We start from the raw sequence: 25,995 nt of genomic DNA, 5'->3' as shown, positions 1-25,995 counted from the left end.
TACACGGAGGAGGTGGAAATAGTTGTAGGAGTTGAGCTGAGGAAGCTACGGCAGTGGATGACCCAGAGCCTGAGAATGTCATTGAGGGATCCTGATACACTGATCCGGTAGAAGGTGTATTTTGAGGCATTTATTGTGCAGGTGATAAATTAAACTGCTCAAATGAACAAGAAATCCAAGAAACTGGACATAATTGTATCTGCAGCTGAAAGGTTTTAGGGTGTTCAGGAAGTAACAGCCGAAGCATTGCAGGGAATACTGTCTGAAGATGGTTCTCCCTGCCAGCCCCCTGAGACTGTGTAGGGACCTGATTAGACAGGTGACTTTGACTTATGGAGTACATAGATATTATTTTATTTTAGGAACATTTTCACCCCTCTCCCTTTTTTCAACATAAATTAAGTGCAGTAATACATCTTTTTTTGGGGGGGTTGTAGTCTGAAAAAAAATAATAATAATAAGAAGAAGAAGAACCTCTTCAACTACAGTTTCCTAGTAGGGCCAAAAAAGTAAGTTTGCATAGAGAGGACACTTTGCATTGGCAGCACATGCTTCAGTGCTCTGGGAGTGTTTATAGCCCTGTGAATTAACCACTTCATGACTGAGAGCTGTCCTTCATGACAACAGAACTTCAACGATGACTTTGATCATGAGCTTTTTGTGGATATTGATGTTCTTCATTCAGGGTAAGATTTTACTACTTAATGCTCTTAAAATTACTTTCTTATCGAAATATGTAGTCTTAATATTGTCTCTGACTTGATAGAATTAGATAAATGTAAATGTACACAAAAACATGTTTGAAATGAAATTCTCCTAAATGTCTCTGTTTCAGAATCCAGAGGACAGGTCACTGTGACTCAGACTCCTACAGTGAAAGCTGTTCTCCCAGAAAATACAGTTATTATAAACTGTAAAACCAGTGTGACTGTATATGATGGTTGTACTGGGTCTCATACCTGTATGGCCTGGTACCAACAGAAACCTGGAGGAGCTCCTAAACTCCTGATGCACTCTTCAAACCAACGTCAGTCTGGGATTCCATCTAGATTCAGTGGCAGTGGATCTGGGAGTGACTTCACTCTGACCATCAGTGGAGTCCAGGCTGAAGATGCAGGAGATTACTACTGTCAGAGTTTCCACTACATCAATAGTAAAAATGTGTTCACACAGTGATACAGAGCCGTACAAAAACCTCCCTCAGTCAGACTGCACAGTGACTGTACTGCTACAGCTGGGACCTACTGCAGGTGCTGAGGGGAGGAGATGATCCAGTACAATGACACAGTGTGTAGTAGAGCTGAACAACAATAGAGTCAAACTAGAGCTGTGTCTAGAAGACCTTAGATCATAACTGATCACTAAATGTTTCTCCTGACTATTAACTACATGTTGACTCTGTTGAGTAACTCAAGGAAAACCATCAACCAATCTGAATAGAGATGATGTACAATGATCAAAACCCCTAAAGATGACCTGTGTTATGAATAGCTAGAATTTAGTCAACATGATTCAAACAGATACATTAAAGCCCCTAAACATTACCCATACATCCTCCCTCACACCACTGTGGTAGTTCCAGAGAGCAGAAGGTGAAGCAGGAGACTGGAGACGTCAGAGCTCTGGAGATCTCCTCTTTCGATCAGAGTCAGTCAGCAGCATCACAGTCCACACACAGACTGCAGTTACTGATCCTGACCACTGGAGGGAGACATAAAGCCGATACTATCTGCTCTAATAACACAGTAATGACAATATGCTCCATTTGTAGATGTATATAATCAATTTATCAGTCCCCATTCAGCACTTATATCAGAAACCATGTCAGTGATTACATAGTTATCATGTTTCTACATCACATCACACAACATTTACTAATAAAGTCTGACTGTCCAGGAAGACTATTTACATACAGTATAAGACACTTTGCATAGGCAGCACATGCTTCAGTGGTCTGGGAGTGTTTATAGCCCTGTGAGTTAACACTTCATGACTGAGAGCTGTACTTCATGACAACAGAACTTCAACAATGACTTTCATCATGAGCTTTGTGTGGATATTGATGTTCTTCATTCAGGGTAAGGTTTTACAATTTATTGGTCTAAAATCACTTTCTTATTGAAATGTTAAATCTTAATGTTGCCTCAAATTGAGAAAATTAGACATTAGAGATTTATACGACCAAATGTTATCACATAAATAATGAGTTCTTAAATGTCTCTTTTTCAGAATCCAGAGGTCAGTACACTGTGACTCAGACTCCTACAGAGGAAACTGTTCTCCCAGGACAGACAGTCTCTCTGAAGTGTAAAACCAGCAGTCATGTGTATTATGCAGATGCCAAATATCCCATACTAGCCTGGTACCACCAGAAACCTGGAGGAGCTCCTAAACTCCTTATTTACCGTGCTAAAACACTTCAGTCTGGGACTCCATCTAGATTCAGTGGCAGTGGATCTCATAGTGACTTCACTCTGACCATCAGTGAAGTCCAGGCTGAAGATGCAGGATATTACTACTGTCAGAGTTATAACAGTGATCCAGCGTTCACACAGTGATACAGAGCCGTACAAAAACCTCCTTCAGTCAGACTGCACAGTAAATGTACTGCTACAGCTGGGACCTACTGCAGGTGCCGAGGGGGAAGAGCCAGTGACATCTACACTATACTATACTATCTACACTATACTACCTACATTACACTATCTATACTACACTATCTACACCATATACATACACTATCTACACTACACTATCTACACTGCACTATCTACACTGTCTACATACACTATCTACACTGCACTATCAACACTGTCTACATACACTATCTACACTGCACTATCTACACTGTCTACATACACTATCTACACCAGGTATTCCCAAACTAGGGTACACGCGCATTGTCGTCAGGGTACGCCAAATAAAAAAGTGGTTCACATTTTTAAAAACAATAATAATAATAATTGTTTATAAAATAAAAAAGTACATTTCTTTTTCTTCACATTTTCAAAACGGTCCATTTATATTTTCCAACGGAACAATACATTTGGATGAGGTTTTTTTCTCGCCTGAGTAGCCTCGTTTCACTGCCAAAAATAAAATAAACCATCTACTGTTCAGCGAAATAACAACACAATGCCAAATACAGGTAGCCTAGTCAAATAATTAACATCCAATCACATTAACCGCTACTCTCTCGTGGGAATTCCACTAACGGTCCGTATGTAACCAAACATAGCTGCTGCTCATGTTGGTATCTGTACTGATGGCTAAAAAGCCATGACAGGGAGACATAATGGAGTGGAGTGGTAACGCAAGCAGTTGCTCCCGACGCCACTTGGGTACACTGCAGCATCCACCGAGAGGCTCTTGCTGCCAAGGGTATGCCTGGCAGCTTGAAAGACGTTTTGGAAGCTACAGTGAAAATGCTTAACTTTGTTAAAGCAAGGCCCCTGAACTCTAATGTATTTAATCAATATATCAGTCCCCATTCAGCACTTATATAAGAAACCATGTCCGTGATTACATAGTTATCAGGTTTCTACGTCTCATCACACAACATTTATTAATAAAGTCTGACTGTCCAGGAAGACGATTTACATATAAGACACTTTGCATAGACAGCACATGCTTCAGTGGTCTGGGAGTGTTTATAGTCCTGTGAGTTTAACACTTCATGACTGAGAGCTGTCCTTCATGACAACAGAACTTCAACAATGACTTTCATCATGAGCTTTGTGTGGAGATAGATGTTCTTTATTCAGGGTAAGATTTTACTATTTAATGCTTTTAAAATTACTTTCTTATCGAAATATGTAGTCTTAATATTATCTCTGACTTGATAGAATTAGATAAATGTAAATGTACACGAAAACATGTTTGAAATGAAATTCTCCTAAATGTCTCTGTTTCAGAATCCAGAGGACAGGTCACTGTGACTCAGACTCCTACAGTGAAAGCTGTTCTCCCAGAAAATACAGTTATTATAAACTGTAAAACCAGTGTGACTGTATCTAATGCTTGTGTTGGTGATTACACATGTATGGCCTGGTACCAACAGAAACCTGGAGGAGCTCCTAAACTCCTGATGCACTCTTCAAACAGACTTCAGTCTGGGACTCCATCTAGATTCAGTGGCAGTGGATCTCATAGTGACTTCACTCTGACCATCAGTGGAGTCCAGGCTGAAGATGCAGGAGATTACTACTGTCAGAGTTTCCACAGCAGTGGTCCAGTGTTCACACAGTGATACAGAGTCGTACTAAAACCTCCCTCAGTCAGACTGCACAGTGACTGTACTGATACAGCTGGGACCTACTGCAGGTGCTGAGGGGGGAGAGACAGTGACATGGAACACTGATCAGTAGAGGAGGTCATCTTTGAATATGGTTAGAAAGCATCATTAAGAAAATGTTTTCCATCGTCATCATCATCATCATCATCGCCATCATTGTCATGTCATGGTTGTGACTCGTTATATTTGTCACAGTCTGAAAGTGCACCTATAAACTTTATTCGATGCTATGAAACACACACAATACCAGTCCATATTCAAGTGAGGTGATGTTGCATCAGCATCAGCCCCGTAAATCAAATCCCCATATGAACCTCACAACCAAATATGTGATGTGATCATCTAGCATTATCTGTCATTAATTACATGATGGCATGTCTACTACAGTATATTATATACTGTATACAGTTGAAGTCAGAAGTTTACATACACCTTATCCAAATACATTTTAACTCAGTTTTTCACAATTCCTGACATTCAATCCTAGTAAACCTTCCCTGTCTTTGGTCAGTTAGGATCACCACTTTATTTTAAGAATGTGAAATGTCAGATTAATAGTAGAGAGAATGATTTATTTCAGCTTTTTTCATCACATTCCCAGTTGACATACACTCCGTTAGTATTTGGTAGCATTGCCTTTAAATTGTTTAACATGGGTCAAACGTTTTGGATAGCCTTCCAAAAGCTTCCCACAATAAGTTGGGTGAATTGTGGCCCATTCCTCCTGACAGAGCTGGTGTAACTGAGTCAGATTTCTAGGCCTCTTTGCTCGCACACACTTTTTCAGTTCTGCCCACAATTTTTCGATGGGATTGAGGTCAGGGCTTTGTGATGGCCACTCCAATAACTTGACATTGTTGTCCTTAAGCCATTTTGCCACAACTTTGGAAGTATGCTTGGAGTCATTGTCCATTAGGAAGACCCATTTGCGACCAAGTTTTAACTTCGTGACTGATGTCTTGAGATGTTGCTTCAATATATCCACAATTTTCCTTCGTCATGATGCCATCTATTTTGTGAAGGACACCAGTCCCTCCTGCAGCAAAGCACCCCCACAACATGATGCTGCCACCCCCGTGCTTCACGGTTGGGATGGTGTTCTTCGGCTTGCAAGCTTTAACTTCCTGACTTTTTCCTCCTAACAGAATGATGGTCATTATGGCCAAACAGTTCTATTTTTGTTTCATCAGACCAGGGGACATCTCTCCAAAAAGTACGATCTTTCTCCCCATGTGCAGTTGCAAACCGTATTCTGGCTTTTTTACGGCGGTATTGGAGCAGTGGCTTCTTCCTTGCTGAGCGGCCTTTCAGGTTATGTCGATATAGGACTCGTTTTACTGTGGATATAGATACTTTTGTACCCGTTTCCCCCAGCATCTTCACAAGGTCCTTTGCTGTTGTTCTGGGATTGATTTTCACTTTTCACACCAAAGTGGGTTCATCTCTAGGAGACAGAACGCGTCTCCTTCCTGAGCGGTATGACGTCTGCGTGATCCCATGGTGTTTATACTTGCGTACTATTGTTTGTACAGATGAACATGGTACCTTCAGGCGTTTGGAAATTGCTCCCAAGGATGAACCAGACTTGTGGAGGTCTACAATTGTTTTTCTGAGGTCTTGGCTGATTTCTTTTGATTTTACCATGATGTCAAGCAAAGAGGCACTGAGTTTGAAGGTAGGCCTTGAAATATATACACAGGTACACCTCCAATTGACTCAAATGATGTCAATTAGCCGATCAGACGCTTCTAAAGCCATGATATCATTTTCTGGAAATTTCCAAAGGCACAATCAAGTTAGTATATGTAAACTTCTGACCCACTGGAATTGTGATACAGTGAATTATACGTTAAATAATCTGTCTGTTAACAATTGTTGGAATAAATACTTGTGTCATGCACGAAGTAGATGTCCTAACCGACTTGCCAAAACTATAGTTTGTAAACAAGAAATTTGTGGAGTGGTTGAAAAACTAGTTTTTGTGACTCCAACCTAAGTGTATGTAAACTTCTGAAATACTAAATATATATATGTCCCTTAAGGTCCTTGTGTAATGTGATATTGTACCCCCTAGCTCAATTGTCCATTGTATATTATCCATATATACGTGTGTTCCCTCATGTACTTCCTGTATTGATTTGTTGTTAATAAAAATAAATAAATAAAAAAATGTGATAATCACAACAAAACAAAAAAATATATATATACAACAAAATATTAAAAAAAATATATATATATATATATATATAAAATAAAAATAAAAGTTGTATCTTTTGTTGAAACGACGAGTTTGGTCGAATTTGGTCCTCAAACTAGAACGCGCCAATTGGATAACTAGAACGCACCAATTGGATCTCGCTAGCTCGTGCTTGGCTCTGCCCTCCTCCTTGCTTGTTATGCCCATTAACCTTTCATTGGTACTCATCCCGGATCCGGGAGCACCCCCCCCCCCCCCCCCCCCCCCACTGAGTAGCATAGCTAGCATAGCGTCACAAGTAAATTGTAGCATCTAAATATCATTAAATCACAAGTCCAAGACACCAAATGAAAGATACAGATCTTGTGAATAAAGCCACCATTTCAGATTTTTAAAATGTTTTACAGGGAAGACAAAATATGTAAATCTATTAGCTAACCACGTTAGCAAAAGACACCAATTTTCTAACTCCATCAGTTTCTTACTCCATCAGGTGCTATCACCAATTCGGCCAAATAAAGATATTGATAGCCACTAACCAAGAAAAAACCTCATCAGATGACAGTCTGATAACATATTTATTGTATAGGATAGGTTTTGTTAGAAAAATGTGCATATTTCAGGTATAAATCATAGTTTACAATTGCACCCACCATCACAACTCGACTAGAATAAATACAGAGAGCAACGTGTATTACCTAATTACTAACCATAAAACATTTCTTAAAAATACACAGCTCACAGCAATGGAAAGACACAGATCTTGTGAATTCAGACAATATTTCAGATGTTCTAAGTGTTTTACAGCGAAAACACAATAAATCGTTATATTAGCATACCACATGTGCAAACGTTACACGAGCATTGATTCAAGCCAAAGAGAGAGATAACGTAATCATCGCCAAAATATATTATTTTATTCACTAACCTTCTCAGAATTCTTCCGATGACACTCCTGTAACATCATATTACAACATACATATAGAGTTTGTTCGAAAATGTGCATATTTAGCCACAAGAAAACGTGGTTATACAATGACAATACTAGCAAAACTGTCCTGAAAATGTCGGGCGCCATATTTGACAGTGATCTTGTCTCATGAATAACTATTCATAAACTTGACTAAAAAAATATAAGTTGGACAGCTATCGAAAGACAAATTAGTTCTTAATGCAATCGCTGAATTACATTTCTAAAATTATCCTTACTGTGCAATACAGGGTTCGCCAAGCGAAGCTATACCAATAAAAATGGCGGAATATGCGTTTAACATTTTTCGACAGAACAACGATTTATCATCTTAAATATTTCTTACTATGAGGTGATCTTCCATCAGATTCTTGGGCAATGTATCCTTTCTTGGGTCTAATCTTCTTTTGGCCGAAAGATGTCCTCTTGTCCGTCGAAATGCCCACTAACGTTCGACTGGGACCCCGAAACGTGCCCGGCGCTTCAGAGTGCATCACAAAGCAATGCCTCAAAATCGCACTAAACGGATATAAATTGCTATAAAACGGTTTAAATTAACTACCTTATGATGTTTTTAACACCTGTAACGAGTAAAAACATGACCGGGGATATTTTACTGGCTAAACCAAGGCTTGGAAAGAGGCCAGTCCAAAGTCCATTCTGCGTTGGGGCGCAGGGTCCAAAAGATAGGTACTGCCTGTCTTTTGTCTTTTATAGAGGCCCTGATTGCGCAATCGACTCCATTCAAATTGTCACCACTTACTGACATCTAGTGGAAGACGTAGGCAGTGTTTGTATCCTCATAGGATTTGCAGGGACTTTAAAACTGACCTGGGACCAGAGGCCAAGATTTCTGAAATCTCACTCCATATCAGGAAAAGTGCTGTAGAATGAGTTCTGTTCCACTCAGAGACATAATTCAAACGGCTATAGAAACTAGAGAGTGTTTTCTATCCAATAATAACAATAATATGCATATTGTACGAGCAAGAATTGAGCACTAGGCAGTTTAATCTGTAGAGCAAATTATGCTAATGCGAAACAGCACCCCCTATAGTGGCAAGAAGTTTTAATGCTATTTTGCCCCATTGGAAACGACAGGATGTGGTCTGTCTTAGCTATAAACAATACGGAGACTTTTATTTTGAAGACTCATGAACTGAACTGTCGTCACACAATAAAATGTTTAACGAACGTTACCAGCCTCCAAGTTAGCTAGCTACCTTTTAACATACGGTCGTAGCAGCAGCAGCAGCAGCAGCAGCTTGTTTTGCTGGTGAAATGGATTCAAAAACTCAAGGTTTGTCATGTTTTCCTGAAATGCTTCACCCAAAATGTATTTCTGTTGAAGCTTAGATCAGGAATATGCGGGGCAGTATGTAAAATAATATTTGGTTCAATTCACATAGCTAACATTAGGCATGCACTAACTGGGTAAAGGCCATAGTGGAGTCAACACCTGAAAGTGTTGCGACATAAAAGGTCTGCGATTGCTACAGGGCATTTCCATCGAAATGGACCCATGCGCACCAACATGTTACGTTAATAGGAGCATATCAATTTCAGTGTCAAATGAAAGCTAAGAGTCTACATTTTTGGGAAATGAAGGCATGATAGATACATTTTTCAACAATTTTCTATCTTAAATATAAAGTAAATACTTTGATTTCTGGATAAACTGAATGTGTCTTAGAAAACATGTAGCCTACCAGGAAACCATTAGAAATACATCAAACCACAAGAATGTTGACGTAAAGACCCCTACCAACTAATGGCAACATTTTAGTTTTGAATAAATTATTTACCTTCTGTAAGTTAAGAAATATTGCCTTGTAATTCCGTTACCAAAATTAATGAAAGTTCACTGAAGTAACAAGTAATGGTAGACTTACCAATTAGTTATAGGGATTTTACAGATATACAATGTGTTAAGGAATTATTAAGTGATTAAAACTTGTAATTCTATTACCAAATTGGTATGAAATTACCCCAAAATCAGTAACAGAATTACTGCAACTGAATTGGCTAAAGTGGGAAATCATAATGGTCACAAAGCACAGTTGGGTCACCTGCTACTGACCTCCCACTGGCGTACTGTTATGTTCAGATAACAGTTTTTTGTTTTTTTGTTTGTTGTTGTCTTAGAACAGTCATGACTCTGGACAACACCTCTCATTTTCTCACTCTCCAGTTAATGTGACCTCTCCCAGCTCTTACTGACACCTACCCATGAGCACCCTCTCTTTCCATTTACTGTAATAAGCATCCTATCCCACTGAGCACCGACCAACACTGGACGTCCATGGATGTTGAAAAGTAGTTGATATTTGGTCAGTCCACCCTGACCTTGATGTTAACGTACACTGACGGACTGGATTGGAACAAATGGATAGTACAGTGCAGAGTACAATACTGAGTACTGTACAGTAAGTAGAGTACAGTGCAATACAGTACAGTGAGTAGAGCACAGTACTGTACAGTGAGAAGACTACAGTACAGTACAATATAGTAAAGAAAAGTAGAGTACAGTATATTGTACTGAAATATACAATACTAAACTCTATTCTACTGTGCTGTATTGTACTGCGCTCTCCAGTGCTGCGGTCTGATGTCCAAACTTGTAAAAGTTTACAGCGGAATCGCCCCTTCATCCATTTTCAGTCATTTTAAATTAATTGTCTAAGTATACCCATTTATTCTTGAAGAATATAACTTATACATGCCTCATGAGCTTAGTTCAATTTAGCTACAGATTGTTACACCAGATAATGTAATTTAACCAAAGATGTTTTGGTATCCATTACTGGGAGTTACAGGATAGGTACTGTTGTGGTGTAGTACAGAGAATTTTCAACCAACCTTAGCTTGGCTATACGGTCTTCGTCCTGGATTTGTGGAAACCAGGAGTCTCATAAAATGTCTGTCTAGTTGCAAGGGTCTGTATTAATTTGATGGCTTAAGTTATGTTAACAAATTCCTCCCTTTTGTTTTCATGACAGGTCTCAATCTCCCTCTATCCTCCTTGTGTCTCCTGGTTCCACCAATACGCTTGATGTCAGCATCCATGTGGCAAGTGGCTGAGCAGCGTAATGTGATGCAGTATGGGAAGCTGGAGGAGTTTGTGACTTTGGTGACAGAGATGGTTCCAGAGCTGCTGAGCTCCAGGCAGAGGACCCAACTCATCCTGGGACTGAGAGCAAAGGTGAGAGAGGTGGAAATGTTGAGGGGAGGATGTAAAAGTGGCAAATGTGGGGTGAGATTCAGACCTTAATTCCTCATAAGCGCCTGGATCTTGAAGGCCAGGAATGTAGACAGAAGATTGTTCTTGTCACATTTTCATGATCAACTTCTGTTGTCATTGTCTTAAGACTTCTTAGTTTGTGTCCCCTCTGTCTTTAAATGGTCAGCTATCTGCTCCCCCCCCACTACTTCTCCTATGAACATTTCTCCCCACCCACTCAATGGTCACTTAACTTACCTGCTGTTCCCCCTATGGATATTTCACCCCCCCCCCAACCCCTCAAATTACTTTTACTCTGCTCTCACCCCAATTATACTGAACAGAAATATATGCGCAACATGCAACGATTTCATATATTTCGGTCAATTAAAAAAATTCATGACGCCATAATCTATGGATTTCACATGAATGGGCAGGGCCGCAGGCATGGGTGAGCCTGGGAGGGCAAAGGCTCACCCACTTGGGTGCCAGGCCCACCCACTGGGGAGCCAGGCCGAGCCAATCAGAATGAGTTTTTCCACACAAAAAGGCTTTATTACAGACAGAAATACTCCTCAGTTTCATCAGCTGTACGGGGGGCTGGTCTCAGACGATCCCACAGGTGAAGAAGCCAGATTTGGAGGTCCTGGACTGGCATGGTTACACATGATCTATGGTTGTGAGGCCAGTTTGACGTACTGCCAAATTCTCTAAATCAACGTTGGAGGTGGCTTATGGTAAAGAAATGAACATTCAATTCTCTGGCAACAGCTTTGTTGGCAATTTCTGCAGTCAGCATGCCAATTGCGCGTTCCCTCAAAAGTTGAGACATCTGTGTTGTTTTGTTGTGTGACAAAACTGCAAATTTTAGAGTGGCCTTTCATTGTCCCCATCACAAGATTAAACGGCATGTAATGATCATGCTATTTAATCAGCTTCTTGATATGCCACACCAGTCAGGTGGATGGATTATCATGGTAAAGGAGAAATGCTCACTAATGGGACGTAAACAAATTTGTGCACAAAATATGAGAGAAATGCGTTTTTTGTGCGTAAGGAACATTTCTGTGTTCTTTTATCTCAGCTCATGAAACATGGGACCAACACTACATGTTGTGTTTTATATTTTTGTTCAGAATACATTCATCACTGTTAGGTGTTAATATGTATAATTTTACTTTTTTATTATAATTGTTATAGTTTTTTATTTTGCTTGGTCCCCACACCCCCTCAATGGTAATTTAGTCTGCCTGCTGCTCCACTATGGTCATTTCCCCCTTTCCCCTCTACAGTCTTTACTCTGCCTCCACCCCAATGGACATTTTATTTATTCATCACTGCTACAGTTGTTATTATGTATATAGTTCTATTTCTATTGTTTTTTTATGATCATTTTCATTATATTATTTCACTTAGGCTCCGAGCTCCAACATGCAGGACTAAGATTTTCTCTGAACCCTGCAATCACACCTGCAACCCTGTACATTAAACACTCTGACTCTGAATGTGTAATGTTTCCATTCCTCCATATTAAAGTGTGCCTGCTATTTCAGCTGGTTCTTGAGTTGTGCTGTGGTAAAGAGGACATGGTGGACCATCAAACCATCCAACGCCACTTGGATAGAATCCAGTCATGCACAGTAAAGCACAAAGCGGTAAGTTGTGTGCAATACACCACAGAGTATGTGGATTGTTAAATCTCTATCACAACATTTATTTTTTGTAATTTTAGTTCTTAACTTGCTTTTTTGGGGTGTAATTACATGTTCAGAGAAAAAACAAGAAAGTGGAGGCATCAAAGTCAAACTGTGGAGCTGGTCCAAACCCTGCTGGAAGACCCAGTGAAGAGGGAACACTTTTTTCAGGTGAGATCATATCGAACATCTAACTTTTCACAGTTGGGTAGTTCTGTGTCATAATCAAGCAAAAGTGTTGGAAATGCCTGAAGAGCAAGCAGGCAGGCATACATCTGAAATTAAATGTAATGCTCCCAAGCGTGTGTTGTGTGTCAAGTTGGGTACTGTGACAAATATCAAGAATATTAGTGCAAATGGATAAAACAAGTATTTTATTAAACTAATGTATTTTGACGGTAACATGTGTTGTAGGCAAGACCATTCACCTAACTGTGTAATGGCTCTCTACATTTTAATTAAAGGAGGTGTTCCCAGTGCAGTACGGTACTAAGTATGACACAGCACTGCAGATTCTGGTGTGGGAGTTCTTCTCCAGATTAGAGGAGCTGCTGCCGGTGCCCAGCTTTACACAGGTACTGATATGACTGCATCTTCATCCTATCAATTAAAATGTAAAAAAAAAATTGTGTTTACAGTTGTGAATGAATGAATGAACCCCCTTTAATAAATTGACTGAACATCAAGTTTCCAGTGGGTAGGAGCTAGGGGTTGATTTGGGATTGGACTGCACTCTGTAAGTTTTCCTTTCTCACCCTCAGACAGCATCTTGTCTCAGCCTTGCCTTCTCTGACCTGGAGGAGTGTGTTCAGTCTGTCTCTGACCCTGAGCACTTGAAGACACTGCTACAGCATCAAAGACACCTTGGACACCTAAACAGAGGTAGGTAGCCTTCAGGTTATCTATTTCTGCTGGGGTAAATTCTTTGACCTTCATTAGATTTGATTGCATTTTCCACCAATGAAATGTGCTTTGTTTTGTTAAAGATGTCTTCACCTTCAATGTTGCACAAACTGTATTCATCTCCTAGGTATTAGTAAATAAAATTGGTTTGGATTCTCCCTCTTTTCCAGATCATTTGTTCTACGACTCTGACACCATCCTGTCCACTCTGTCCCTCACTTCCTTGGTAAACTCGAAACAAACTTCAGTGGAGGCTCGAGGTCATGACACTAGGAAGAAAGAACAGGAGGGTGGAGAAGAGTGGCGACCAGAAATCAGTTACAATGGAACTGATGAGGACGTTGAACGACTTGAAGAGGCTGGTGAATCCAGTTCTGGACAGCAGAAACCCCGATCACTACACGCTCGTCCAGTGGCCGTCGACGGTAAGGACATTCGGAGCAGAGTACATTACATACCTCTGTGCACTGTTCATGGCGATTGCCAAACTGTGTTATTGATAACTGGCTGTTATTACTAGTTGGAACAATATTAAGTTAAGCGACAGTGCTTTTTCCATTAGACTAGTCAGGCTACTTTTAGCTGCTGTTTCCATTGTGGCTATAGCTACTCCACCAGCAGAGCTTTATTTGAGCCGGATCCTGCTGGAACAGGAACATGTTTTCCCGGATCCGGTACCTCTCGTGGCATGAAACATCATTTTCACTCTTTGCTCTTATTAGAATTTCTACATTGCAATCATAGTTAAGTACTTGACTATTCCCCAAAAGTTAAGTCTGTTTGTTTGGGGGGGAAATATTGGTACCCTAAAGCCAAGGATTTAATGGATGAATTAAGTAAGATATTAATTCATATGACATGGATTCATTTTTAGCTCTAATTCTTGGTAACCAATGGGCAATTAAGATTGTAGATTTTAACAAGTTACACAATTCAGTATTTCATAATATATTCCCTTCAGACCTGTGTTCAAATACTACCTGAAATCTTTGAAATCTGTTTAGCGTTTGCTTTAGCCTACCTGGAGTGCCAGATGGGCGGGGTTTGCAGTTTTGTGACTACTCTATTGGGTCCATTATGGAAATTTTTCAAATAGTAGGCTATTTGAAGTTGAAACCAGGTTTGCTTCTGTAACTGGTGGGGTAGTGGTTACTGTTGCTACCACAATTCCTGGAAGCCTACATGTTTCAAAATGTTACTACCACATTGTTGGGAAGTTGTGATTTAACAATGAGTGGACCTCCTAGAAAAACCCATCTGCTTGAGCTGTTATTTGTTTAGTTCTTCTTTGGGGGTGTATTTATTATGGATGAGTTGACTGTGGTCTGTCCACTGCATGCTGAAAATACCTATTATAATTGTCAGTCACCAGCTGAAATAGAGAACCATCTTAGAAGATGCTGTGTAATCAGTCACCACAATAGTTTTGGAGTACATTTACAATAATCTTTTGCTAGCTAGCCAGGGTTATGACAGTTTGACAGTATACTGTAACAGTTGACCGTGGTCCAGGGCCGGCTTGCCCTATATGCAGACCACGCACTACGCGTAGGGCCCCTGACCACTAGGGGGCCCCTGACTTTAAAAAAATAAGGAAAACACTGTTGTGACCTTCTGTCTATAGGACAGAAGGCCACAGTCCAACATGGATGACCAATATTCAGTATATCTTTATATTGCTTGTTCAGCTGAAGCACTACTGTACATGTAGCAGACATGAGTCGGGCTCATGGTCTCGTGACGAGGTAGCCCTGCCTCACCCTCGGCCTTACAGAGAGTATCCTCTTGTTCTCACTGTCAAGGTGTTGGTTTCTCCTGTGGGAGAACCGGGTTCAGATCCCGCCTGTGACAGTAGCCGTACTCATTTTACCTCGCTGTGAAATCAACATGCCCTTCCTGGTGTTCTCCTGCCCCCACTAACGAGTTCAAACAGGAGAAGGGCCTTACTTTTGCTCACCTTGTGTCAGGGGGTTAGAACATCACAGATCTTAAAATCACATTTACACATTCATATTGTGTGCTTGGTACAATCCTACTTGGAGTGTGTCTTCAAGGAAACGCATAGTAAACATACAAATTAACAAAAAGAAAGCTAAACAGCACATAGGACTTTTGAAAACAATAGTGATTTCTTTGGGATTTTGATTGCAGGAAATATACTAAAGCATTCTGAATACATTGGTGAATGGTTCAATGTGTGAATTAGGGTTTGTTGTTCTAGTAGTTATCAAGGTAGTGGTTAGAGGGATGTCTGTCAAACCGATTTTAACTTTGGAATGTCTTCATAGAGACTCCAAATTCGTTAATGGGATAATTTTACAAAAATGTAACAATCTTAATGATTTTTGTTTTTTTACCTTGAAAGAAGTTGTCTGTCTTACAATTTTACTACAAACACGACGGAGAGGCCTGTGAAGTAAACGTGTAAACATTTCCTAAAATATCTCACACACTGCAATCCAACTTCTCTTGCGACAATATGACTCGAGATAAGATCTGTGTTTGACTTAAAACATTTAGGAACGTATTGCATGCATTATTTACTTAACAGGGCTTTTCATAGAGCTTGTATTAACTCTACTCGACCACTCTACTCGACCACTATTTCATTTTAAATTTGACCACTCTTTCATTTGGGGCAGCAGGTAGCCTAGTGGTTAGAGCATTGGGCCAGTAACAGAAAGGTTGCTAGATCAAATCCCGAGATGACAAGGTCTGTCGTTCTGCCCACTGTTCCTAGGCCGTCATCGTAAATAAGATTTTGTTGTTATTTAGTTAAACAAAGGTGTTAGTGGAATTAAATAATTCCTCTAATATACTCATTAATTAAATTCAATCTGTCTATTTATAAGAATTTGTAAGATACTTATTAACATAAAATAGACAGGATACAGTCTTATTAAAATTAGATAATAGTGTTTATTCTCGGAGTACGCTGCCATTTGATCATAAACACAGGTTTATATACAAGATATGACGTCATAGGTTACAGAATAAGTCTCATTGTCCTGACAAATAGAAAACAGGTTCAAAAGTTCATTCCAACTTCACAGCACACACACATGACACATAATATAATCAATTATCCTGAAGGCTCACTATAATTTATTACCACTTTAGCAGACAACTCAAGATAATGGAAGACCTAAAAAGTTACCCACAGCCTTATCTAAACATCTCAGGGCTAAGTTGGGTCAGTTCAACCATAGTTTAATGACCCTTTCTGCTTACTCTATAACCCACAACACACATCTCTTTTCACCAGGCGTGCAGAGTTCAATTAGTTATAGTTTTATCTAAAGCTAGAATTTGTTTTAACTATTTATTAACAAAATTCCTAACAAAAGGTTACATTTTTTTTCAATTTAATGAAATTGTAATGAGATTTTTTTGGGGAAAATGCTTACAATAGCAGCACTGATTTATATACTGAACAAAAATATAAAGGCAACATGCAATAATTTCATTGATTGTACTGAGTTACAGGAAATCAGTCAATTTAAATAAATTCATTGAGTCCTAAATCTATGGATTTCACATGACTAGGAATACAGATATGGATCTGTTTGTCACAGATACCTTTAAAATAAATGGGCCTCACAATTGGCCTCAGGAAATTCATTAGGCCCTTATCTATGGATTTCACATGACTGTGAATACAGATATGCATCTGTTGGTCACAGATATTAAAATTGCCATTGATAAAATGGAATTGTGTTCATTGTCCATAGCATATGCCTGCCCATACCATAACCCCACCGCCACCGTGGGACCTCTGTTCACAACGTTGACATCAGCAAACAACTCACCCACACAATGCCATACATGTGGTCTGCGGTTGTGAGGCCGGTTGGACGTACTGCCAAATTCTCTAAAATGACATTGGAGGCGGCTAATGGTAGCGAAGTGAACATTCAATTCTCTGGCCACAGCTCTGGTGGACATTCCTGCAGTCAGCATGCGAATTGCACACTCCCTCAACTTGAGACATCTGAGGCATTGTGTTGTGTGACAAAACTGCACATTTTAGAGTGGCCATTTATTGTCCCCAGCACAAGGTACACCTGTGTAATGATCATGCTATTTAATCAGCTTCTTGATATGCCACCCCTGTCAGGTGGATGGATTATCTTGGCAAAGGATAATTGCTCACTAACAGGGATGTAAACAAATTTGTGCACAACATTTGATAGAAATAAATGTTTTGTGTGTACGGAAAATGTCTGGGATCTTTTATTTCAGCTCATGAAAGATGGTACCAACACTTTAAATGTTGCGTTTATATTTTTGTTCAGTGTACTTCCATGTGCTTTTTACCTGCAGAACCGGATAGTGACATGCCCTCCCAGGTCTTCTCCTGCCCCCAGTGACCATTCTCCCACAGGAGAGAGGTGAACCTTCAGCAGCACATCAGGAAGGAACATCTAACAGAGGAGGACAGCAGGAGCCTGGACTCTGGAGGAGCTGAGAACTCACTGCCGTCCAGTCAAACAATACAGAGACCCTCAATCAAGACAACCAAGAAGTACATCTGCTTTAAATGTGGAAAGGGTTTCAGAAGCCCATCGGACCTGAAACGACATAAGGGTGTTCACACAGACATGCAGCCGTTCCATTGCAAACAGTGTGATAAAAGATTCAAAGCGAAGGGTAGTCTAAAACAGCACCAACGAGTTCACTCAGGAGAAAGGCCTTATGATTGCTCACATTGTGGCAGGGGGTTTAGGACATCGGATATCTTAAAATCTCATATACGCATTCATACTGGGGAGCGACCTTATGGGTGTACAATATGTGGGAAGAGATTTATTCAACGGCAAGTACTAACAAGACACATCAGGATGCACAGTGGAGAGAAACCATACTTGTGTAGCATTTGTGGAAAGACCTTCGCTTGCTCAGGGGAACTGATGGTACACTCAAGGATCCACACAGGGGAACGACCGTATCATTGTGAACAATGTGGGAATACTTTTAGTCTAGCAAGTAAACTGAAAGTGCATCAGCGAAGTCATACAGGCGAACGCCCATACCCCTGTACACAGTGCCCCAAAGGCTTCTCCACTTCCACCAGACTAGTGAAACACATGCGAATTCATACTGGGGAGAAACCTTACCCATGTGTAAAGTGTGGCAAAAGATTCTCTGAAAGGGGAAACATGAGAATACATCAACGAATGCATGAAAAAGAGAGAAAAGGTCGACAAATGTATTGATAAACCAACACTAAGCTGTTGAAATGTTCTTTGGAGATTCTGCTCTATATAGTTCTCTGCTACATTTTCAGGTGATTATGACATGTTTGTAGATCTTCTAATTTGTCATAATACCAGGCGGTGTAACTTACTTCAGAGATGATTGGCAAAATTTGTGTTCTAAATATTGTAACCATTCTGTAAAATGTTAAAGTTATGTCTGGTTATATGCGAACAGATTAGATTTTACCCTGAAATAATTCCCTGAGTTCAATGCTACCCAGTTGGAAAACTAACAATGGGCAAAAACACTATTATAAACCACATTTCTAATATAGCAGGACATCTTAAACAATACCCTCAAATAAAAAGTGACATTGTGTACTTTTGCCTCATATTTATAGTTTACACACCTGGCACCAACTCTCTTGTGTTGTTTCCTATAGACCCAAAATATATGTAGATTAATTCAAAGTAATTGAACAATTGCTCAATTCTATTTAGCCTTTTCCCACTCGTTAACTTCACTATATACAGTGCCTTCGGAAAGTATTCAGACCCCTTGACTTTTTCCACATTTTGTTAGGTTACAGCCTTATTCTAAAATGGATTAAATTATTTTTCCATATCTGTTTTTGCTCTGTCATTATGGGGTATTGTGTGTAGATTGCTGAGTTTAAAAAAATGTGTATCCATTTTAGAATAAGACTGTAATGTAACAAAATGTGGGAAAAGTAGAGGGGTCTGAATACTTTCTGAATGCACTGTAGGTGATTTGGTGGTAAACACAGATTCAATAAAAGCACCATTATTGTACTAACAAAGCTGGCTAGTGGTGTGTAAGGTCCAGTGATTTGTGGACATCTATCAGCTTTGCCTTTCTCCCAGTGGCATTTAATTCCTCCATGGAATTTACGGTGAGTTCCAAAAGTATTGGGACAGTGATACATTTTGTGTTGTTTTAGCTCTGTACTCCAGCACTTTTGAAGTGATACAATGACTATGAGGTTAAAGTGCAGACTGTCAGCTCTAATTTGAGGGTATTTACATCCATATCAGGTGAACCTCTTAGACATTATAGTACCCCCATTTAGGGGACCAAAAGTATTGGGACAAATTCACTTACACTGTGTGTATAAAACATGAAGGACCCGTTCCTAATATTGAGTTGCTCTGAACTCTGGAGGAGCTGAGAACTCATTGCCATCCAATGAAACGGTAAAGAACTCCTCAGCCAAGACAACGAAGAAGTACATCTGCAAACAGTGTTCCACCAAAGGGAACATGAAAGAACATAAATGTGTTCACACAGAGGAAAAGCTGTTTCATTGCGACCAGTGTGAGAAGAAATTCAAAAATCAAAGGGTACTCTAATAGTGCACCAACGTGTCCACACAGGAGAAAGACCATATCTTTGCTCACATTTTGGCAGGGGGTTTATGACATCTGGGACCTTTAACTTCCCTTATACTTACTCATACTGGGGAGAGACCATTCACCTGTTCTATATGTGGGAGGAGATTTATCCAACAGCAATTACTAACACACCACCTCAGGATGCATACAGGGGAGAAATCATACTTACTGTATGTAGCATTTGTGGAAATACATTTTATTCCTCAGGGGCCTTGTTGGTACACTCATGAACACACATGGGTAAATGCCCCCACCGATGTCAACTTTGTGGGAAGATGTTTAGAATGTATTGGATACTCATGTTGCAGCGAATGACTCACACAGGCGAGCTCCCATTCCCCTGCTCTCATTGTGAAAAACACTTCATCTCAAAAGCGCTCTAAGATGACATGCTTATTCATACTGGAGAGAAACCTCATCCGTGTCTATGTGGGAAGCGGTCTAATTTGAGAATCCATAAATAAAACTCATAGGCCATAGTTCAGGTAGTTGTCTTGTTTCGAACACAACATTTCTTCATAGATGTTCATTTTCAAACTCTGTTTGACTCTTTCAAAGCCTTTTTTAAGTTCTTGGTTGTTTTTCATTTAAATATGGACTCAACCACAATCTTGTATTTTTTGTAAATTGATGTGTCCATTGTTGAAAACCCTGGCCTGGAGAAATGGTCCATACAATCCAGGATCCTTGAGACGTCCCAATTGAAGTTTAAATTTAAAATGGTTATGGTAAGGGTTATGTAGGGGTTAAGGTTTAGGGTAGGGATATCCCAAGTATCCCAGATAGCACTTACCCTGAAAAAAATATTTATGTGAAGGCAGATATTTGTATGAAGGAGTCTTTATTTTAACTTTCATTGTTAGACATTTGAACATTCTAGATAGCTTAGTGCCACTGGATAGTTGTATCAATATGCTTGTGTCAACTTCCAGGGATACTCACACACTCTTCCTAAAGGTGTGCATACACATGTGAAATAGGGGCTCCAGCACTTTCGATTTGAAGTGATACAATGACTATGAGGTTAAAGTGCAGACTGTCAGCTTTAATTTGAGGAGACAGTTTGTGCTGTTCTGTGAAGGGGTAGTACACAGCGTTGTATGAGATCTTCAGTTTCTTGGCAATTTCTGGCATGGAATAGCCTTCATTTCTCAGAACAAGAATAGACTGACGAGTTTCAGAAGAAAGTTCTTTGTTTCTGGCCATTTTGAGCCTGTAATCGAAACCACAAATGATGTGGATGATGATACTCCAGATACTCAACTAGTCTAAAGAAGGCCAGTTTTATTGCTTCTTTAATCAACCCAACAGTTTTCAGCTGTGCTAACATAATTGCAAAATGGTTTTCTAATGATCAACTAGCTTTTTAAAATTATAAACTTGGATTAGCTAACACAACGTGCCATTGGAACACAGGAGTGATAGTTGCTGATAATGGGCCTCTGTTGCCTATGTAGATATTCCATTAAAAGTCTGCCGTTTCCAGCTACAATAGTCATTTACAACATTAACAATGTCAACACTGTATTTCTGATCAATTTGATGTTATTTTAATGGACAAAAAAAATATTTTCTTTCAAAAACTAGGATATTTCTAAGTGGCTCCAAACTTTTGAACGGTAATATATATATTATATATATATATATATAGTACCAGTCAAAAGTTTGGACACACCTGCTCATTCCAGGGTTTTTCTTTATTTTAAAAATGTTCTACATTGTAGAATAATAGTGAAGTCATCAAAACAATGAAGTAACAGATATGGAATCATGTAGTTACCAAAAAAGTGTTAAACAACTGGAAATATGTTATATTTGAGATTCTTCAAAGTAGCCACCCTTTGCCTTGATGACAGCTTTGCACATTCTTGGCATTATATTATATAATTATATTGTACATCGCCCTGAGAAAGTTGTCACCATTTATTGACTAAGTAGCCATTCTGTTATTTTCCCCTTGGTAAGGTGATCGGTTGTTAAGGAACTTTGGGCACAGACTTCACAATGACACTGAGGTTTTACTTAGTGCACTGCCAACCGTACTGTACTCTGTGAGCACAGTAGGGTTAACATGATGTAAGCATGTTGTGTAGCTGTTCTGTACCTGAAATAATGAAGAAGAAGAAAATGTTTTAACGCAACTATCAAGTTGTCCTTTTAATAATCGTTCATGTGTTTTGGGGCAAGCTCTTGATGCATGTTGGAACGGAGTCCTCCCTTTTCTCCTGCATAGTCACCCGTTCAAGTGTCCTTGTCTGAGGAATGTTTATTTTTATTTTCAGTCCCTCAGTCAGGTACCTGATTCCCTTCTGGTTCATGCTGAGCTGAAGTGCAATTGGGTACACTTTGTTTTCCATTGTAGTCAGACCTGGGTTCAAATACAATTTCAAATATCTCAACTTTCACCTACATTGTCCAATATTCAGTTATCTTTTATTTCAGAAGACAAGTAGTTGAATATTTTAATGTATTTGAAAATACTAAAATACACTGACTCAAATCCACTCCCATGCATTTAACCCAGGTATTTGAAAATAGTATTTAAAATAAGTGTTTGAAAATACTCTTACTATTAGTTTTTTTTTTTTACAAATAGCCATTCAAATACTCAAATATAAGTACTTGTTTTGTTTTTGAAAATACGCAAATACACTGAAAAATGTATTTTAAATACCAGATATCGAAATACATATTTGAACCCAGGTCTGATTGTAATAAATGATCATTCAGTAATTGTCTGTGATGACTCAATCATTTCTAAATTAACAAATAATACAGCATGTGTATGATATATGTATATTATTATGTACATGATGCTACATTTATTATCCATCATACACTTAAAGTTTTTATTAAGTGTGGGAAAGGATTTACTCGGATGAGCAACATGAGACTATGTTTGAAAACTCGTAAGAAATAACTCATTGGATCTTTGTCAGACTGAAGTGATTTTTACATTTGTGTTAGGTGTTTGTATTTGTCCTTGATCTCATTGTATTATAGGTAATGTACAATGAACAAAAATATAAATGCAACAAGTGTTGGTTTCATGAGCTGAAATAAAAGATCCCAGATATCTTCCATATGCACAAAAGCTTATTTCTCTGAAATTTGGTGCACAAATTTGTCTACATCCCTGTTGGTGAGCATTTCTCCTTTGAAAAGATAATCCATCCACATTTAAAAAAAAAAATAATAATAATAATAATAATGTTTTTAACCTTTATTTATACAGCTTTTTCTCATTGAGATAACATCTCTTTTCCAAGCGAGACCTGGTCCAATAGCAGCAGGGGGAACAACGTTTCAGACAAAACAACTTACATACACTAACACATCATTAATCAAAACTATAAACACACATACAATACAACAAAAACAATTTACATTAAAAACACGACAGTCTTGACTAAAAACAGCTGGCCTAAAAACAATTACTCTTCTATGATATATACATCGATCAAGTGTTTAAACTCCACAAACGAAACTAGATCATCACATTTTTACATGTTCAGGAGAGAATTCCAGGACAATGGTGCTAAGTAGCTAAAACTATTTCTACCATGACTTGTTCTCATTTTTGGTACTGTTAGAAGCAAATGAGAATGGGACCGTAATTTATATTTATTTACCGACCTGACTAAAAAATAACAGGTAAAATGGCATTTTACCCAATATGGCCTTATAAATCAGTGTATACCAGTGTTGTCACGTTCCTGACCTGTTTTCCTTTGTCTTGTATTTATTTAGTTGGTCAGGGCGTGAGTTGGGTGGGTTTGTCTATGTGTGATTTTCTATGTTGGGATGTTTGTGTTCGGCGCAGGGTATGATTCTCAATCAGAGGCAGCTGTCAATCGTTGTCCCTGATTGAGAATCATACTTAGGCAGCCTGGGTTTCACGTGTGTTTTTGTGGGTGTTTGTATCTCGTGTCAGTGTTCGTGCCTCACGGGACTGTTTTCGGTTTGGTTACGTTTGTTGTTTTTGTATTTGTAAGTGTTCAGTTTTCGTTTCATTAAATCATAATGAGCACTAACCACTCCGCGTATTGGTCCGATCCTTCTCGCCTCTCCTCGTCCGAGGAGGAGGAATATGACAACCGTAACAGAAACACCCACCACCAAAGGACCAAGCGGAGTGGAAAAGGGCAGCGACAGCAGCAACAGAAGACACAGGACTCGTGGACTTGGGAAGAGATCCTGGACGGCAAAGGACCCTGGGTTCAGCCAGGAGAATATCGCCATCCCAAGGCTGAGTTGGAGGCAGCAAAGGCAGAGAGGCGCGGGTATGAGGAGGCAGCGCGGCGACGCGGTTGGGAGCCCGAGAGTCAGACCCAAAAATGTATTGGGGGGGGGGGGGACACGCGGAGTGTGGCAAGGCCGGGTAGGATACCTGAGCCAACTCCCCGTGCTTACCGTGGAGTGAGAGGGCGTCGTACGCGTGCTTAGTCCAGTGCGGGCTATTCCACCTCGCCGCACTGGTAGGGCTAGGTTGGGCATCGAGCCGGATGTCATGAAGCCGGCCCAACGCATCTGGCCTCCAGTGCGTCGCCTCGGGCCGGCGTACATGGCACCAGCCTTACAAATGGTGTCCCCGGTTCGCCAGCATAGCCCAGTGCGGGCTATTCCACCTCGCCGCACTGGCAGGGCTACGGGGACCATTCAACCTGGTAAGGTTGGGCAGGCTCGGTGCTCAAGAGCGCGTGTCCTCCTTCACGGTCCGGTTTTTCCGGGTACCAGTCCTCCGGTGGCAGCCCCCCGCACCAGGCTGTCTCTCCGTCTTCTCTCTCCAGTTGCTCCCACCTGTCCAGCGCTGTCAGAGCCTTCCTCCTCTCCAGCGCAGCCAGTGTATGAGCTGCCTGCCTGCCCAGCGCTGTCTGAGCTGCCTGCCTGCCTTGTCCAGCGCTGTCTGAGCTGCCTGCCTGCCCTGTCCAGCGCTGTCTGAGCTGCCTGCCTGCCCTGCCCAGCGCTGTCTGAGCTGCCTGCCTGCCCTGCCCAGCGCTGTCTGAGCTGCCTGCCTGCCCTGCCCAGCGCTGTCTGAGCTGCCTGCCTGCCCTGCCCAGCGCTGTCTGAGCTGCCTGCCTGCCCTGCCCAGCGCTGTCTGAGCTGCCTGCCTGCCCTGCCCAGCGCTGTCTGAGCTGCCTGCCTGCCCTGCCCAGCGCTGTCTGAGCTGCCTGCCTGCCCTGCCCAGCGCTGTCTGAGCTGCCTGCCTGCCCAGCGCTGTCTGTCTGTCCCGAGCCTTCAAAGCCGCCCGTCTGTACTGAGCCTTCAGAGCCGCCCGCCAGACAGGAGCCGCACGCCAGACAGGAGCCGCTAGAGCCTTCCGCCAGACAGGAGCAGCCAGAGCCTTCCGCCAGACAGGAGCAGCCAGAGCCTTCCGCCAGACAGGAGCAGCCAGAGCCTTCCGCCAGACAGGAGCAGCCAGAGCCTTCCGCCAGACAGGAGCAGCCAGAGCCTTCCGCCAGACAGGAGCAGCCAGAGCCTTCCGCCAGACAGGAGCAGCGAGAGCCTTCCGCCAGACAGGAGCAGCCAGAGCCTTCCGCCAGACAGGAGCAGCCAGAGCCTTCCGCCAGCCAGCCAGGAGCAGCCAAGGCCGCCAGCCAGCCAGGATCCGCCAGGGCCGCCAGCCAGCCAGGATCCGCCAGGGCCGCCAGCCAGCCAGGATCCGCCCCTCAGTCTGGAGCTGCCCCTTAGTCCGGTGCTGCCCTTTAATACTATGGGTTTCTATGGAGGGTGGCCATTGGGAGGAGGCCACGGAAGGGGGGTTTGACTATGGTGGGTTGGGGACCACGACCAGCGCCAGAGCCGTCACCGTGGACAGACGCCCACCCAGACCCTCCCCTAGACTTTATGCTGGTGCGCCCGGAGTTCGCACCTTAAGGGGGGGGGGTTATGTCACGTTCCTGACCTGTTTTCCTTTGTCTTGTATTTATTTAGTTGGTCAGGGCGTGAGTTGGGTGGGTTTGTCTGTGTGATTTTCTATGTTGGGATGTTTGTGTTCGACCGGGTATGATTCTCAATCAGAGGCAGCTGTCAATCGTTGTCCCTGATTGAGAATCATACTTAGGCAGCCTGGGTTTCACGTGTGTTTTTGTGGGTGTTTGCATCT

General features: G+C 41.0%; 2 gene segments (V, D, J or C); both read left to right on the top strand.

Annotated features, from left to right (window-relative positions):
- The first annotated feature begins 615 nt into the window (after positions 1 to 615).
- On the top strand, positions 616 to 1,176 carry LOC129865121 (probable non-functional immunoglobulin kappa variable 6D-41). The segment is given in 2 exon segments: positions 616 to 686; positions 836 to 1,176. Coding segments are annotated over 2 exon segments (390 nt in total).
- Positions 1,177 to 2,011: 835 nt separating this feature from the next.
- LOC129865123 (immunoglobulin kappa variable 1-27-like) lies at positions 2,012 to 2,615 on the top strand. The segment is given in 2 exon segments: positions 2,012 to 2,078; positions 2,230 to 2,615. Coding segments are annotated over 2 exon segments (378 nt in total).
- The last annotated feature ends 23,380 nt before the right edge of the window (positions 2,616 to 25,995 follow it).

The sequence above is a fragment of the Salvelinus fontinalis genome, chromosome 11, assembly GCF_029448725.1.
Source record: "Salvelinus fontinalis isolate EN_2023a chromosome 11, ASM2944872v1, whole genome shotgun sequence".
In the NCBI taxonomy this organism is placed as follows: domain Eukaryota; kingdom Metazoa; phylum Chordata; class Actinopteri; order Salmoniformes; family Salmonidae; genus Salvelinus; species Salvelinus fontinalis.
This window is presented reverse-complemented; position numbering and strand designations above follow the sequence as displayed.